Source organism: Numenius arquata, chromosome 2 (assembly GCF_964106895.1).
Source record: "Numenius arquata chromosome 2, bNumArq3.hap1.1, whole genome shotgun sequence".
Lineage (NCBI taxonomy): Eukaryota > Metazoa > Chordata > Aves > Charadriiformes > Scolopacidae > Numenius > Numenius arquata.
The window spans coordinates 77,711,005-77,729,251 of NC_133577.1; the positions used below are offsets into that span (position 1 = coordinate 77,711,005).

Here is an 18,247-nt window from a genome sequence, read left to right on the forward strand (position 1 = left end):
GTGGCAGCACTGAAAACCTGTGTTGGATCCCATAAGGTACAACATGCGCTTTCCTTCAATCATATGCATGAGGTTGTGGAGAGGGACATGTGTCTGTCCCTTGCTGCTTCCCCCTGTTTTCCCTGACTTTTGCCGCAGCTTGGTTTCCGGTGCCTTGCACAGTGACCTTGGCTGTGGTCCACCCATGTGGATCACCTAGAACAAATGCTGGAGGAAAGGTTGCAGGGGGTGGTGGTATGCTCCTGGTGGGGTTAGAGATAAGAGAGCCTGGGGGTGTGTGTCATCTCTGCTGTTGTTTAGTTCAGGATTTAGGGATTTGCAGGAATTGCTCATTTTGCTGAGCTCTCTAAGAAGGGCACCAACACGGTGTATAGGATAGCAACATGGCTCACTCACCCAGTCCCAGTTAGAAAGGGATGGCTGAGTTCTTGTGGGGTCTGTGCAGAGCTTGTCCAGACAGAATGCCGCCTACCAGTCTTTCTAAAAAAGCTGTTGTCTCTCCTTCCAAACTTTGCCTTGCTTATGCCCGTAGACTGTTGTAGCTACAGTGCAGCCACTGCTATGTGGATGGAGAAGGTAGCATCCTTGTCTTATTTTTTTTCTTTTATTCCAGGACATCTGCACAGGGGCAGAATTAAGGTAGTTTGGGTGCTTGGTTTGAGAACTGCAAATGTAACGCTGCATTTTCCAAATTTCTAACATTTGAACTTCTTTTTATTTTTAACCTCTAATTTTTTTTGAGAATAAAATGCTCTTCTGTGAAAAATATTTGCTTGTAACCTTAACTTCACTTAACAGAGGTTTATATTGCATGATGGGAACATCTTACCTTTTCAGTAACGCACTGGAGAGGCAAGGAAGCCTTAGGGAAAATCACTGCGTCTCTCCTGCCCCGACCCTGGCTCACACAAGTTCCCAAGGGGATGTTTGTTGCCGAGGTGTTGAGGGGGAGTGTGGGCAGCAGCCTCCCACCTACAGACATCAGGAAGCACTCGAGAGCAGAGAGTTTACTTGGGTAAAGACAGCTGAGGGAGTCTGATGGGGTTTTCTGGGGACACATTGTTAGCACAACCTGGTCTGAGCACCCGATCTCTGACTGTCTTCCTTGGAGGACCTTGTGATTTTTATCTTTTGCCATTTAGGATGCCTAAGGTTTTAGAGAGCTTGTGAGTAAGCAGCTTTCAGCTGGGATATCAAAGCTCCAAGGAGTAGAGAAGGCAGTGATCTCTGCCAAATGCATTAGTGAGGAACATTAAAGAAAACACCAGGTGGTGGGTTATAGAGAAATTGGATTACGTGCCCCTGGCCTTTAGTCCTGGCCACAGTGAATTCAGTAACTGCTCAGCCACAGGTTTTGTGTTGTTCCTGGTTACTGTATGTGCTTGCCAAATCCTGACAGACGGTCTGGGTACTGGCCCCTAGAGCATATTTCAGCTATCAGTGAGCCATTGGAGACTGGGAAAGAAAATGAAAGGGCAAGAACTCTTCAGACCAGAGCCCTTCCTCTCGGAAAACTGATATACTTGGTTTTTGCGATTTGATGGAGTTGTATAATATTGTTTTTGCCAGGCTGTGCTCTGCTTGCCTCCCGCAAGATGCTCTCCTGGGTGACTGGCTCTGTTTCTCCCTCATCACAGACTGCTCTATGGACCTGCAGTGCCTCCCAGCTCCTGTGGCCACCTCCATCCCTGTGAATGAGGCACTGGCCCCTTTGCCCTCTGATTCAGATGCAAAGGGCTTGCCTACCTCACTTCCTGCTGCCAGCTTGCTCCCGTCTCCAGACTGCGTGTCCCTGCCAGGGCCTGAGAGTGTGGAGGACTTCACAGATGGGGACATCATTGGGGAAGAACTGGACTCCCTCCTGGACTCCCTCGCCGAAGGGTCACCATATCCTCTAGTAAGAGTGGGCACTGCATGGGTCCCCTGCTTCTTGTTCCAAATAGGTCCTTGGAGCATGTGGATATGTGTGCTGCCTCTTTCTTTCTGTCACTCTTTTCTCCTAGCTCTTCCTCTGGCAAAACTCATTCATTCCTTCCTTTATTTCCGCAACTGGCTTGTGAGTATCTCAGGAGCTCACCTCCAAGCCTGCTTTGCTGTGTGCAAGTTCATGGAGCTGTCCCTCAAAAGTACCCAAGATAGCCTTCCCCTGCCATCGCCTTCCCCCTGGCCTCTGGTGTCCATGGAGCAGAAGCAGACCTGAGGGCAGAAATGAGTGTGCTGAAGCAGGAATGATGGGTGTGTTTTATACAGTGGGCATGCTCTAATCTCCTTATATTTTGTGCAGGCTACATTCAGCCTAAGCTCTTTGAACAGATCTGGGAGCTGTAGAGACAATCTGTATTCATACTTGTGTTGGATTTTAGTTGCCAGTGTTGCTGATGTTATGCGTGCCAAATTGGGTCGGGAAGCAATATAATCGTATTCACACAGAGCGCCTCTTGAGCCAAAAAGCTCTGATGAGGGGTGCCATGAGTAATGGTTGTAACCCTGACCTCAGCACTGTGTTTACTAAGCTGCTGTGCTCCTTGACCTGAGCTGGTTTAAGTGCCCAGTGCAGGGCTCTGGCTTGCAGACTGATGAGCTCAGGTAGCCCAACACCTCCTCAGGGACCTCGATCCAGACAGTGTGCAGTGTAGATAGATTGGAAGGTCAGTAGGAAGTCTGCAGGCGGATGGAGCTGCCGGGAATCCTTTTGCTTCAGATAATACAGCACGCACTTGAGTGGGACCCTGTTGCTCTCTGTGTTCACTCATTCTCTGCTCATTGTTCCTAATATGCTGTTTATCCTCCCCCTTCCTGATTCCCCAAAGTCTCTGGTCCAGGGCACCATTCCTACCAACCTGCCAACGGAGATGCCCCAGCTGATCCCTGTGTTTCCGGGGGGAACTCCGCTGCTGCCCCCAGTTGTGACAGCCAGCATCCCTGTCTCCACCCCGCTGCCACCTGCCTCCTTTGGCCTGGTGATGGATCCCACCAAGCAGCTCTCCTCCTCCTCTGTCCTGGATGCCTTTGAGGCCCCGCCGGGAGGAAGTGGCGGCTCCACCTTAGATTCGTTGGATTCCCTGGATCTGCTTCCCTACACAGATTCACGGCTTGATGCGCTGGACTCCTTTGGGACAAGCAGAGGGTCGCTGGATGCCTTGGATTCCTTTGCCATTGGTAAGTGCAGAGCTGATGGAGTTTCATGCTGCTTTCCCTGTGAAAACCATGCTAAAATTATTTCTTTCAATGCTGAGGATGTCTGTCATATAGCTCTGTCTGCCAGTGCCACAGAACAGGAGTATAAATGTAGGATAGGGCAGGGAGTTATCTTGGACAGAACAACTGAATATGTCTAGCTCAGGAGTAAGGAGAAAGGCTATAGGTGTGTTATCCCAGATAACCACTATGTACATGGTGTGAAATCTCAGGAGAAAGGAGCACAAAGGTATGTAATGATGAGCAATGAGATCTAAACCTGGCAGCGAATGTCCTGGTGCATGGGGCACTACACTGTCATGTCACAAGGAGCAAAGCTGTGGAGGATGGTGGGCAAAGAGTAGGTCCCCTCCTGGCCCAGGAGGAAAGGGAGGCTGCGTCTTGGCTGACTTGTCCCCAGTGTTGCAGTATGTTGGCAGCAAAAGTATTTTAAGAAGAGAAGAGGTTGTCCAGTCAGCACTTCAACACTCAGATTCACCTCAGTGTGGGGCTATCTTGGAGTTGCCACCTTGGGAATGCCAGCACTTGGCAACATAGAGTTGGGTTCAGTAGGGTTTGGGGAACAAGAAGGCCTTTCCTGATGTTTTTCCGAGACTTAGACAGGTGGTTTGGGGAAAAAGTACTAAATGTTATGAAATAAATAAAGCAAATGGATTTAATAAGCATTTGTTTATCTTTTTGTGAGCCGAACTGCCTCTGAAAGTGAAATGATTGTTTTTATTTTGTTGGGCTCTTTCCCCCTTCTTTTGCCCAGAAGAAACTAGCCCTCAGGAGCTGCGACACCCACCTGGCAGCCAAAAACCATCCCCCGTGGTGAGTGAGACGCTCCCCCGTGCTGATGTCCCAAGGTGCTCTGGAGCCAAGGTAGTAGTGACTTGGGGTGATATAGGTAATTCGGGCCCCTCTACTTAGCCTGCCCCAGTGAGTGTTGCCTCCCCGTTGTGGCGAGGCAGGTAAAGATTTCCCTAGAGTCAGTAGGAAGACATTTGTTCCATCTTCATTTTTATCTGCAACTCTGTGTATTGCCAGGGTAAACATGGTGTGGACTAGGTTGTAGGCTCAACAGGGATCACTTTGGGAGGCCAGAGTCCCACATAACACTGAAGTATGGGGCAGAGTAAACCAGCTTTGTCTTAAAACTAATGAGGTTCTTTACTCCCCTCTGCCCCTGTCAGGAGGCTTTTCCAGATACACTGTTGTGCCCCTGTCCCAGGTCTCCAGTCTTGGAGGAAAGGGGAAGGCTTATCCATGGTTAGCAAGCTTGGAACAAGAATTATTCTTAAGTTCCTGTCATCCTGCTATCCCTCTTACTTCAATGCAAGTCTCTGTCCTGAGATTAATTGCCCCCTGAAGACTCACTGATAAGTGGTTTGTTATTTTACCAGGTTGGGGTAGGGTTGATTTGAGAGTCTTGAAATGATCATGATGGGAATGATGAATGATGAATGATGAATGATGAATGATGAATGATGAATGGGAAGGAGTGAGGGGAGCTTTTTGTTATACGTCTCATGATAGGAAACTGAGGTCTCTTACCAAGAGAGAAAGAGGCCCATCTTTGAAGTGAACATACCACACTGTATGTTATCTTTGAAAAAGTTGCATGCAGCAATTTTGGAAATGTCATTCCAGATGTGAACATTTTGATGAGAGAGAAAATGAGAAAGGTTTTTGAGAGACTGGAATGTGGCAGGGGGTTACAGAAGTTTCTTACCCATGTGGTTGCAAAGCTGAGAAGAGAAGTATGTGTGGTTTTGCTCAGGTCAGCCTTGGTGGAGTGAGTCACCCAGCTGTGCCCAAGGTCACCGAGCACCTCCTGTCCCAGCCGGAACCAGTAATGCCCAACACAGCCCTGCTAGTGAAGAACCCCCTGGCATCTACTCATGTCTTCAAACAAGCCTGTCATATCTGCTACCCCAAAACAGGTGATGCGTTTGTTCTGCCACCCAGAGCACTGGCCTGGGCTGGGGTTTGCCTTTCCCCGGGCTGATGTGGTTATTCTCTCCTGCAGGGCCCAAGGCTGGCGATTACACCTATCGGGAAGGCTTGGAGCACAAGTGCAAGCGAGACATCCTGCTGGGCAGGCTGAAGAACTCGGAAGACAAGACCTGGAAGAGGATACGTCCTCGCCCAACCAAAACCAACTTCGTAGGATCCTATTACCTGTGCAAAGGTGATCTGGAAGGGATAGGGCTGTCGGTGGCTGGGAAGGGACTGTACAATGTGTGCCAGGTGAGGTTGGGAGGGACCTTCCAGTTGGTATCATCTGCTGTCTTTGGGGTCTTCTTGTCCCATGAGTAGCCCATGGACCAGGAGGCTCAGTACAACGAAAGGCAATGAGCTGCCCTGTTGATGTGGGCTTTGCTGAGAACCTGCCTCCTGTACATGTGCATGCTTTAGTCCCACTCTGCCCAGCAGCCCCATGGCAGGGCTGTGGTTCTGCCCAGGGAGAAGCTCTCCCTGCCTGCTCCTTTGCTCCAGCCCATTCCTCCATAGGCAGACAATGTGCCCAACTGGTCCCTGAGGCAGTGTCATTACAAAGTACCTAATGAGGTAGGGAGATTGCAAGAACCAAGATAACAGGGCTCCTTAGTGCTGGGCTGCTAGGAGAACTGAATCTGGATTGGCTTTAAGAGGGGTTGGTTAAATCACGGTCTCCCCCGGCCAGGCACTGATTTAATGCAGGCCTCCATTTTGAGATGGTTTCCACTGCAGATGGCATTACTTTGAGATTGTCACCATTCAGTAGTTTGCATTTACTTTCCTGAATGCCTTGGTGTAAACAAACTTGGGGGGAGATGTCTTTTCTTTTTTCTTTAACTCTCTGTTTTCTTGCCCTCAACTCCTTGCGAGGTGTGGGCAGTGGGAGGAGACGAGAAAGAGTTTAGTTTCTGACTGGGCCGCCCTCCCTGTGTGGTGGTGTGTGCTGTTTGTTGCTTTGTAGATATGCTTAACAAGCAGGACTGTAAGTACGGGGATAACTGCACCTTCGCGTACCACCAGGAGGAGATCGACGTGTGGACAGAGGAGAGGAAGGGGACTCTCAACCGTGACCTCCTCTTTGACCCGCTAGGGGGGATCAAGCAGAGCAGCCTCACCATTGCCAAGCTCCTCAAAGAACATCAGGGCATCTTCACCTTCCTTTGTGAGGTACAGAGCTGGTGGGAGGGAGCAGTCACCCTTCATAATCTCTTCAGTATGTATCTGGACCATTGATATGTCCCAGCCAGTGCCCTGCTCCCAGAACGGCAGTGAGCAGTGGATGCAGCTGTGTAGGAGAAAGGAGAGAGAGTTTTCCTCCTTGACCCTGCAGCTGAACCAGGTGCACACAGCCTCATGGGACCACCTGTCTCTTCCTCTGTCCTGAGATGTTGCTTTGAATTGTAATTTAGCCCCAGCTACTTTAGAAAGTAGAACCCTGTAATGCAACAAATTCCCACTTGATGTCTGCGCTGAGCCACTGAGTTGGTCAGTTGAGGATTGGTTCCTGCCATCTTGATATTCCTCAGCAGAGAGTTCCCCACGCTGGCAGTGGTACATGTAAAGGGACAAGTTCATTGCTGTGAACTGGCTGTTCTTTTATTTCTCCCCATCATTTCCCCCTTGTTCTTTCACTGTTGGCTAACTGGGAAAGAATATGTGGCTCTGACCAAAATTTTTCCAACCACAATGGAAAATACTGCTGAGAAGAAGCCAAAAAATGTTGTCTGGAACTTTTAAAAAAAAATTGCCTGCTTTATTTTAAAGCCCTACCACAAAGTTTTCACCAGGCTTCTTCTAACTTTAAACATTAGAATAGGCTGGCTCTGGTTCTTCTTCCCCTTCCAAGTGGAGCAGCTCTGGTTTACTTCTTTCTAAGATTTTCCCAGCATGGTAATTCTTCTCTTCTCAGATTTGCTTTGACAGCAAACCTCGGATTATCAGCAAAGGGACCAAGGACACACCATCTGTCTGCTCCAACCTTTCTGCCAAACACAGTTTCCATGACAACAAGTGAGTGAACATTTTTTGTGCTGATGGGAGCAATCTCATCATAAGTCCAGCCAGTTTAACTCCAGGGCCCTGGTCTCATTCTTTCTTTCCTCCCTGTGTGTTCCAATCATAGGGCAGCTCAAAGCATGATAAACAGCACCGTGTGCTTCACCCTGCTTGTTTGCTCCTGGTGTGAGAGATTTCAGGCATGAGCAAAGCCCTTTGGAGTCAACCTAAGCTTTCCATGGACTTAATTTGCCTTTCAGTTTGGCCTTTACATAAAGGTCAAACCAAAGATCCTCTAGCTCGGGATCCTGCCTCTGACTGGCTGGTAATGAATGTTTAGGAAAACAAGAAACATGTCAAGTACACAGTAATACAACCCCTTCTGGTTCCTGGCAACCTGAAACTTAGGGACTTGCTGAGCCAGAGGAGCTGGTATCTTTGCTGCGTATTTTGAAATGTGTCTGATCTCTGAACTTGAGGGGCATCACCCATGGGCTGAGGAGATTGAAAATACCTACCTAGGATTGATACAGAGTGGGAGGGCAGGGGTTTGGTTTTCCCAGTGGGAGTTTGCCTCTCCCAGAGTTGATTTTCTGTGTCCTTTGCCTGCCCAGTCAAATGTGTGAAAGTCACATATAAGGAGGAGGGAGTGAAGATTTTGGTCATCTGGTGCTTCATATTTCTCTGGCTGGCTGCAGGTGTCTAGTCCACATCGTGCGTTCCACCTCCCTGAAATACTCCAAGATCCGCCAGTTCCAGGAGCACTTCCAGTTTGACGTGTGCCGACATGAGGTGCGTTATGGCTGCCTGCGTGAGGACAGCTGCCACTTCGCTCATAGTTTCATCGAGCTTAAGGTCTGGCTGCTGCAGCAGTATTCAGGTGAGTGTAACTTGGTGCAGGGCTGGTGATGTGTACACCCAGGTTTCCTCTAGTGTGTGCCCAGGGCCAGTTGAGAGGGGAAGAAGGGTGGTTTGGGAGGCCTGAGAAGTTGTCGCTCACTTGTGCATATACTTACTGTCTCCTCAGGGACACAGAAAAGAGGGCCAAGGTGTTCTGTGAGATCATAGAATCATAGAATGGTTCGGGTTGGAAGGGACCTTAAAGATCATCTAGTTCCAACTCCCCTGCCATGGGCAGGGACACTGTCCACTAGACCAGGTTGCTCAAAGCCCCATCCAGCTTGGTCTTGAACGTTTCCAGGGAAGGGGCCCCTATAACTTCTCTGGGCAACCTGTCTCACCACCCTCACGGTAAAGAATTTCTTCTAATATCTAATCTAAATTTCCCTACTTTCAGTTTAAAACCATCACCCTTGGTCCTATCGCTATACTCCCTCTTTTAAGAGTCCCTCCCCATCTCTCCTGTAGGTCCCCTTTAGGTACTGAAAGGCTCCCATAAGGTCTCCCCGGAGCCTTCTCTTCCCCAGCTGAACAGCCCCAACTCTCTCAGCCTATCCTCATAGGAGAGCTGCTCCAGCCCCCTGATCATCTTCATGGCCCTCCTCTGGACCCGTTCCAACAGGTCCATGTCCTTCTTATGTTGGGGACTCCAGAGCTGGATGCAGTACTCCAGGTGGGGTCTCACCAGAGTGGAGCAGAATCACCTCCCTCAACCTGCTGGCCACGCTTCTTTTGATGCAGCCCAGGATGCGTTTGGCTTCATTAGGCCCTTGTTCCTTTATAGGTGCTACTGTAATATGGAGACCAGGAAGCCTTTCCCTTGGTACCAGCTGCTTTCAATCATAAGTTGAAATGATTATTAGGTAGGGCTGAACCCCCAGAGGTATTTTGGGGCTTAAATCCTGTGCAAGACACTAAATAGCAATTGGGCCCCTGAGTGAGTGTCTGGTGCAGCGAGAGTGGCAGTGTGCACAGGTGACAAAGCAATTATATAAAGGAGGATTGTGCATCTCAAGTTTCTCTAAACAAATTCACCAATAGTGGGAAATGAAAAGATACCTGGTGTTTACCAGAAAAGCTTTGATGACATACCTCTGAAAAGGCTATTCCAGAAATTATATTCAGGTCAGTCATATAACGACACTGCCACATCTGGTACTTTCAGTCCTCTCTCTCTCTCTCTGACATGCTGGAGGTTTTCTCTTGCTGCTCTCCTGTTAACCAAGTAAATGCTGGCCCACCCATAATGCTATCTGCTCTTTTTTCACTGCAGGGTCTTGTTTATTGCAGGACCCAGCCCAGTGACGGGAGTACTGCAGAAAGGAAACATCTTACAGATTTTTTTCAGCTTTCTTTGATGTAACTGGAGGCATCTTCTTTAATTTACTGTTCCAGTGCCTGTCACTGTAGTTCAGTGCAGTCCTTGGCCCTGGTGTGACTCATGAGGGACAGTGACGAACAAGTAGCACACTGTGGCAGATGCTATCTTTTATTCTTCCCGTTTGGCTTCACTTACTTGTGTCCACAGGAAATTAAAAAATTACACCACCAGAGTTTCTAAGACAGCATGTTGCCAGTGAGCTGTAGGCCACCACTGCTGCCCTACATGCTTATGATACTGCTTGTAGTACTCTGGGCACTCTAGTATTCAAGCACCATGCTCTTTTCCCCACGCCATAGTTGTTGTGGGGTTTTTTTAGTGGGTTTTTTTTAGTGGGTTTTGGTTTTTTTTTTTCTTGGTTGGGTTTTTTTTTTTTTTAGAAAAAGTTTTATTTGCTCCCTTCTTCCCTCCCTCCCTGTTTCTTTCTCTTCAGCCTGTAGAAGAACTGGTTAGATTGATTTTTGCTTCTTGCCTTCTTTACTTGAAGGGGAAAGCTGAGGAGATGAAACAAGCCATGAATTTAGCTGCAGAGGTGGTCAGTAGGCCTTGTGTTTATTCCTATCTTTTCCAACAATGGGAGAGCCATCATCTTTTTGGGTTTATTTTCTGCAGGGTTGTATATATGATCCGGCTTTCCTTGTGAGTTTGCCTTCCTGGAGTGGTAGTTTATTACCTCTCTTAAGTATAGCCCTCATTAAGGAAACAGAGATGAAAGGTAGTTGTCGCCATTCTCTGGGAATGCTTTAGCTTTGGAGCAGAGAGTTTGATTTGGACACCATTTGCTCTGCAAGAATAGGAAGCATCATTCATAGCAGCTTGCATTTGAAACCAGCGGGCGGTTGCATTTCACAGCCATTTGAGCTTTTACAGAGGCCATTGCTTTGTGGTTGGGGATAAAGGATTGTATTAGTGGAGTAAAGCTTCTCAAGATCTGAAAATTTGGACAGGCAGGGCTATTTTCTTGTTCACTGTGGCTTTTCACAGAGACATCTTGCTATCTTCTTCCCTCAGTGGAAAGCGCAGAGTCTTTGTCCTCAGTAATGATGTTGCAAAAGATGCTGAAATGTTATAAGTAATCAACACATGGGCCTTTTGGTTCCCAGATCATCTCTTTGGGACAATTCATGCTTTGTAGAGCTGGTGTATTGGAAAACATCCGTTCATATTTGGGAGAGGTTTTTTTTTTCACAACCACCACATTTCTACACTGTATTGTTGACTGAGTTCAGATTTCTGGGCCTGGGAGAAGGCAGTCACTTGCTAAGAACTTCATTTGAAATTCAGTCTTCTGACAAGAGCTATATATGCTGCTTCTGTCAGTTCTGCACCCCCAGGATCACAGTTCAGGCATGCAGAATGGAGAAGATGGAGGTTGTTTTGGCCCTTTCTCTGCTAGGTCCAGTGCAGCATGTTAACTCTTTGCTGTGGCTTTCCCAGCTTTGTAGTTTTTGTCCCCAAAGTATGGATCAGTGTTGTGTCCAGCCCTGGCATACTTGGACACAGAAGAGGGAGTTGTAATTTTTCTAACTCTACACAATTTCTTCTGGAATTACTGGTTAAAAAGGAGAAAATCCACAAACAGCTCTGATCTGGGAGTAATACCAACTATGCAACAGCTGCCATTTTGGAGGCCTGAGCAAATGTTCTTGAAGAATGGTAAAGTTTCCTGAATGTTTTTAATCTTGTCCAAGCCCTGTACAAATAGCAGTATTGTTGATTTGAACAGCTGAAATCACAGATGGGGAAACTGAGGTCATGAATGCTGTGACTTACCCATGTTACGCACAGCTTAAACTGGGATGAAAACCTGTGTTTGCTGGCCTTTAAGTTCTGGAACATGCTGGCTCCCAGATCAAAGATCATGTTCATGTGGCATGCCTGGGGAACACCACACTTCAGTAATAAAAGCTGTAGGCAAAAGCAAAGCAAGTTTACAGCCTGCCTGTGCTGGGGGTGCTGCACCACGGCCATCCTCAGCACCCCAATTGTTGCTGTCAGCTGGCAGTTTTAAGATAATTTGCTTCAGGTTTTTTTGGCAGCTGTCTTGGGTCTTTACAGCCCTTAAGTAACATGAGGCTATTTTGTAACAGAATTCTCACATTGACCAGAGAGTTCCTACTCTTACATACTTTTCTCTCACTGTTTAGTGCTCTGAGAATCGTCTAGCTGGTTGATGCTGGCAGGGGCCATTCCCTCACCACCTGAGTTGGTCAGGAGTTAATTCCTTAGATAAGGTCTGACCAACCCTTTGCCTTGTCTGATGTTGCATTTCTGATTCCGGAAACCTTGCAGATCTTTTCTTACTGGTTACATACTAGCAGTTGTTCTTTGGTGTTTGTGTTGAATTTCAACTTTCCTCTTTGCCTATTGATTGAAGTGTGTAACCGGCTAATCTTGAAGTGTATAACATCTTGAAGTGTGTAACAGGCTAATTAATCCCAGCAGGGATTAGGTGAGACTTCTGGGGTCTCTCTGATCTTCCAAGCTAGTGGCAAAACCTCTAATATGCAGTAAATTGACAGTAACAAAGCACTGTCTTCAGGATGTTGGGTAGTATCTGTTGGTGTGATGTAGGGGGAAAGCCTTGGTCAAGGTCTTGATCCTGAGTCAAGCATCAGCGTCTTGGAGGCAGCATTTGGGTCCTTTGCACACAGCCTGAGCAGAATGCCAAGTCTGAATGAGCCCAGGGGACCGAACTCTTTCCCTTTCATCTGCCTTGAGTGGGAGTGCTGGAGAGAGGAACTCCCTAGCCTGTGCTTGGACATATTCTGTGGTGGTGTCCGGTTCCCTCACGACCGATGTCCTGACATTACCAGTGGGACTGTTGGGAGCTCTTAGCCACACAGGGGTTTCCAAGCCCCATCACAGGAAGTCCTGCAACCCTTTCCTCCCTCTCTTCTGCTGGCTGATGCAGGCTAGATCAAGCCCTGTCTCCTTTTGTTCCCAGGAATGACCCATGAAGATATCGTGCAGGAATCTAAGAAGTACTGGCAGCAGATGGAGGCACATGCCAGCAAACCAGCCAACAGCATGGTAAGTAGGGTGCATCTAGGGCTTGCAGCCTGGTTTTGCTCCCCACTGTTCCAGCACTTTTTCCTTCTTTTCTTCCCACTGCTGTGCCTGACCGGTCCCAGGCAGACCAGGCTGGACATTGAAGAGGAGGACAGCTGCGAGCTTTCCTGTTTGCAGTGCCAGTGATGAGCTTTGTGCCTTGTTTCGCAGCATCGTATCTGCTCTGTTCAGTGGCGGGGTGAAGCCTCCAGAGCAGGGAGGGCAATGTGCAGAGAGTGGTACTGCATGCAACACCTTGCTACTGAAACCGGGGACAATGGCCACACGGAGTGGGGATCAAAGGGTTCCTGCTGCCCTTTAGTGGCCAGGGGACGATATGGCAGTTTGAAGAAAGGATTCAAGACCCACAGGACTGCTCTAAACACAGGAGAGGGTGGAACTTGCAGCTCAGGTGCTGTTGGCGCTGGGCAGATAGTAGTGCTTTGCCAGGAGGAGGCTGTGAGCTTTGCCTCTCTTTGGGCCACCAGTCTCTCGGTGTGGGAGAAGGTGCCACTGGCCGTGCCCTCCAGCACTGCCAAGAGCTTTCGCTGGAGAAGTGTCTTATAAGCAAAAGGCACCTCTTCATTTGCTTTCTTCCAACCTGTTGGCTGTGGGTGGTGCTGCCTTACCCGTTTTTTTCCCCAAGGGGGTATTCTGTAGTGTAGGAGCAGAGCCCACCCAGCGAGGACGATTCCCAGCCCAGCCCTGAGGTTGAACTAAAGCAGTTTTACAATTAGAACAGGGAGTTTTTGTTCTTTAATTACTTTCAGAAGATAGGTCTGATGAGATTAGAAACTTCATGCCTCCTAGCAAGTTGTCAGGCACAGGAACAATTCTCTCTCCTGCAAAATGGTAAGGGAAAGTGTTGTGAATCCTTTTTGTTCCCACTTGACAGCTTTCTTTCCCCTTGTGGAGGCCTGAGCTCCCCAGCCCTTGGCCTGTGCCTTACTGTCAGACCAAGGGTGCTTCACATTTGTCTGGGACCCAGGAGCCCCTCTGCAGACACCAGCACTGAGTGCAGCCTGTGAGCACCCTGGGGAGAAGGTGTTTTATAGCAAAGGGATCTGAGTCACTCATGTGGTGTGTAGCAGCTTTTTTGGGCTAGGTTACAGGCCAGCAGAAGTGTTCTGAAGGCTGTATGCCACCGATGCTGGGGAAAAGCAGGTCTGATGGGCATGGGTTAGCCCAATAGGAAAGATGTGGGTGACTGCACTGATGCCTGCAGTGGGCTCTGTGTCCACCTGTGTACTAGTTATACTGCATGAGATGGAGTTATCTTTGGGGAGATGCTCAGCAACATACCTGTGCGGCCTGTTCTGCTGTTGTGGTTTAAAATAGATGGAGGAGAGGAAAGGGAAGCAGCAGTCCAGAATAACCAAGGTCTCTAGTTCCCAAAGCTGTCTCACTTGCTTAAGGAATATGTTCTAGCCTCTCAGGAAGCTGAGAGGACAGGTTTCTACAGACTGTATTATATGAGAAGTGAGCCTGGATGATCTGAGTGCAGACAGAGCTAGCTGTCATCTCTTTCTACCTGGTGTGAGGACAGAGGCCTGCATCTCCACAGCGGAGGAAACTAAGTTTGAATTTGCAGCAGTTTGTGACAGTAGTTGGATTTATATCATCAATCAGTGCCCCATGGAGAGTGAAGTCTAGTGACTGGTTCTGTCCTGACTGCTGTGGATCTGCCTGCATTTTCCAGAAAATTCTGATTTGCCATTCTCTGTGCATAATCTGGGGATAAAAAAAAAATATAGGTAGATGTACAGCTGTTTTCCTGTAAGCCTTGCAGCTTCAAATTCACCTTTGTCTGGAGATGCTGCTGTTGGAAGAACAGGTTGTTCAGCAGGCGTGGTCAGAGCACATCTTCTGAAGCCCATGGGATCTGGATGCTGAGCGAGGGTTTCATTTATGGCTCTTGGGGCTTGCAGGAGGCAGAGGATCAGAGAGAAATGCCAGTGCCTGCTACATCAGCTGTCAGGGGATGGGCAGAGAGCTACAGTTTCTGGGCCCTCTGGGCAGTGTTAGGGCTGTTGGCCAATGTCGAAGTCTGGTTGCGTCCCACAAATGCCTGTCAGAGCTGGACTGCACCCTCCACCCTTCTAGGGCATTGGTTTGTGTGGAGGCAAAGCGTTAGCATTGTTGGTACAGTCAGAAAGAGCCTACTGGTGGCACTGTCAGTTGTCTGTAGGGATTGGCAGCCTGGCACTGACACTGTGCAGGGAGACAGAGTCCAGTTGGTCAGATGCATGTGTTTGCAATAGCAAACCGTGGCTTTGGCATCAGCACGTACTCAGCCAGAGGGCTGTGCTCCGGGATGAGACACTGGCTTGCTGCCGAAGACCCCAGGGGCAGGACTAACGTATCTATTGAGATATGTTTACTTTTGCCATTATTTTCTCCTGTCCAAGCAGGCTAACATGACTCAGAGTTTTCTCAGTGTCCTTCCAGCTTTCCAAGTTGGCTGCCTGGCAAAGACAACTTCCCAGGAGTGCTGTAAAAGCAGACCCCTCCTTCCCACCATTCCGTGTGATCCATGCTCACCCCAGCGCCCTCTGGTCAGCGGAAGCAAAGTCGCTCCCAGGGATTTTGCTGCAGTTTTGTCACAGCTGCCAATTGGACTCAGTCAGTGGCTGGGGCTGTCCAGTTGTGGAGGAAAGAGGCAGGCAGCATACAGGGATCCAGCAGCTGTGATGATGCAGGTCAGGAGACCTAGCAAGAAGTGGAAGAGGAAGTCAGCTAAACACCTGCCAGGGATGTCACACTTGGCCCCACAAATTTGGCCCCATAAAGGCTGCTGTAGGAGTAAACCTGGGGGAGGCAAATTGAAGAGGCAGTCAGCAGGGGAGACTGTTGTAGGTATCTGGGTGTCCTCCCATCACATCCCTAGGAATTAAGGGGTTTAGTCCTCATTTTTTCTGTTTTTCGAGGGCTATTCTGTTTTTACTCCACTAGCCAGCTGCAGAACCCCCATAAAAAATGGCCTCAGAATTAACAGTTTAAGCGTGGAAATGAAAGTCTCTAATAAAAGGTACGTGCACCTAAGTACAGCTCCCTCGGTTAGGTGGTTGAGTAACCTGGGCTCCTCATATAGTCCCCCAAGGCACGTGGCTTCTCCAGAGGGCATTTTAGTATTGCTGAGAGGAGTTCCTGAAGTTGAGAGACACAAGTGGCCATGCTGGGGCTGTTGCTTTCTGCAAAGCCTGAAGTTGAGAGCTGTCGTGCCAAAGACTTTTATTTATTTGGTTGCCATGGTTCATAGCTAACACTATATTGTCTGGCTTCGTAGCAAGGGGTGGTGCCACAGCCTGAGGCACTTTTGCCTGGCTTCTTCTGCTAGAGCCTCATGTGATACTAATTTCCACACTGTTGGTTATCAGCGGCCTGCCAGGTATGTGTCTTGCCTTTACAAATGCAGTCATGTAGCAGCAACAACAGCGGCTTTGATTTTTTTGCTTGGCTTCTAATCCCCTGGGAGCATACATCCCCACTGGGTTGACCGGCAGTTTGCATGGCTCTGATGAAGAAGTGCTCAGGGCTTCTTTTTGTTAAGAATTTGTGAAAAAAGCAGCCCAGATCACCAGAAGTACCTGAGGAACATTTTATTTATCTCTCATCTATTGTGCCTTCTGGAGCCACTCAATTTTTCATTTTGCTGGGTCAGTAGATTTGAGCCAAGCTTTCTGGCTGTGTTGAGAGATCTGTCACCTGGAGGATTATATGGCAGATAGCACTGGGCTGATAAAAGGGAATATGCCATCAGTGCCATTATATTACCTTAGGCCTACGCGTTTGATGGGTCAGTGGTGAGCTATAGTGTAATTTTCTTTGGAGACAGGTGGAGATTAAAACTACTGTTCAAAGGCCACACATCTGAGGGGGAGACACCTTACTGCCTTCTGTGATATCTAGATGTCAGACCTGCTCATCCAGCCGCTTTGATGTGTTCTTGGTGGTCACAAGCACTGGCGAAAGCTGACAGATGAATGAGTAGTGTGCAAGATGCCACCAGAAAGGCTGTTCTGCAGATGAGTAGGCCAGAATCACCACTGCTTTTCAAGAGAGATGATGGTTGTCTGGAAGGGTCCGTTTGCTGGGATATTCAAAGCAGTGATGGCCTCTTGTAGTCAGCACAGGCAAAGGTCAGCTCTCCGGTCAGCTTTTCACAGCGATGGAGGACCCTGTGTCAGCTCTGCTTCTCCAAAAGACTGCCAGGAGGATGCAGAGTGGTAGTCAATAGCTTATGTGGCGTTTCCTGGGAGATGCTTTGATTCTGCACCACCTGTGCTTGCTGTTTTCCCTTTGCTGAGGGATGCACATAGGGTCAATGCTACTGCTAATCAATTGCTTGCAGAAGCCTCCACCTCAGGAACGTGGTTTGCTTGTCTTCTCGGAGTTAGAAGTCAAGTCGTGGCAGCTGGGATGGGCTGCTTATGTGGTTAGCAGTCAGAGAGCTGTTTTACTGGTACATGATCTTTGTGCTTCCAGAATGTGAAAGCAAGGACAGGTGGCCTGGGAGGAATGCAGAGAAATTGTCCGAGCAGCAGTCCGATCAGGTTAGGAAAGCTAAAGCCCTGATAGAAGCAAATCTAACCAGGGACGTCAAGGGCAACAATAAAAGGTTCTACAGGCACGTCAGTAATAAAAGAAAGACTAGGGAAAATGTGGACCCTCTCCAGAAGGAAACAGGAGACCTGGTTACCAGGGATATGGAGAAGGCTGAGGTACTCAATAGCTCTTTTACCTCAGTCTTCACTGGCAAGTGCTCTAGCTGCACCGCCCAAGTTGCAGAAGGCAAAGGCAGAGTCTGGGAGAATGAAGAACCTCCCACTGTAGGAGAAGATCAGGCTCAAGACCATCTAAGGAACCTGAAGGTGCACAGTTCTATGGGACTTGATGAGAGGCATCCATTGGTCCTGAGGGAACCGGCAGATGAAGTTGCTAGGCCACTATCCATCATATCTGAGAAGTTGTGGCAGTCTAGTGAAGTTCTCTGGAACTGACTGGAAAAGGGGAAACATAACCCCCATTTTTAAAAAGGGAAAAAAGAAAGACCCAGGGAATGACAGGCCAGTCAATCTCACCTCTGTGGTCAGCAAGATCATGAATGGAGCAGATCCTCCTGGAAACTATGCTAAGGCACATGGAAAATAATGAGGTGATCGGTGACAGCCAACATGGCTTCATTAAGGGCAAATTGTGTTTGACAAATTTGGTGCTCTTTTACAATGGTGTTACAGCATTGGTGGATAAGGGAGGAGCAACTGACATCATCTACCCGGACTTGTGCAAATCATTTGACGCTGTCCTGTACAATATCCTTGTTTCTGAATTGGACAGGCATGGATTTTGATGGATGGACCACTCAGTGGATAAGGAACTGGCTGGGTGACTGCACTCAAAGAGTTGTGGTCAACAGCTTGATGTCCAGTTGAAGACCAGTGCTGAGTGGTGTTCCCCAGGGGGTGCTACTGGGACCAGTGCCGTTTAACATCTTTTTGGCAACATGGACAGTGGGATTGAGTGCACTGTGAGGGTGGTAAGACACTGGAACAGGTTGCCTAGAGAAGTTTTGGATGCCCCATCCCTGGAAGCGTTCAAGCCTAGTCTAGTGGAAGGTGTCCCTGCCCATGGCAGGGGAGTTGAAACTAAATGATCTTTAAGGTCCCTTCCAACCCAAACCATTCTAGGATTCTGTGATTTACAGTTGGCTCTATGACCAGGGTGTTCTTTAAGGTTCTT

At 48.4% G+C, this 18,247-nt stretch overlaps 1 protein-coding gene across 1 annotated transcript in view; it reads left to right on the top strand.

The window, feature by feature from the left end:
* ZC3H7B (zinc finger CCCH-type containing 7B) overlaps nt 1-18,247 on the top strand; it is a 44,201-nt gene that overhangs the window by 18,311 nt on the left and 7,643 nt on the right. The window contains exons 9-17 of the mRNA XM_074165701.1: nt 1,638-1,897; nt 2,811-3,159; nt 3,953-4,011; nt 4,961-5,123; nt 5,210-5,371; nt 6,143-6,348; nt 7,091-7,191; nt 7,875-8,056; nt 12,405-12,490. Coding sequence (XP_074021802.1) covers nt 1,638-1,897; nt 2,811-3,159; nt 3,953-4,011; nt 4,961-5,123; nt 5,210-5,371; nt 6,143-6,348; nt 7,091-7,191; nt 7,875-8,056; nt 12,405-12,490 — 1,568 coding nt within the window. The remainder of the gene's footprint in view (nt 1-1,637; nt 1,898-2,810; nt 3,160-3,952; nt 4,012-4,960; nt 5,124-5,209; nt 5,372-6,142; nt 6,349-7,090; nt 7,192-7,874; nt 8,057-12,404; nt 12,491-18,247) is intronic.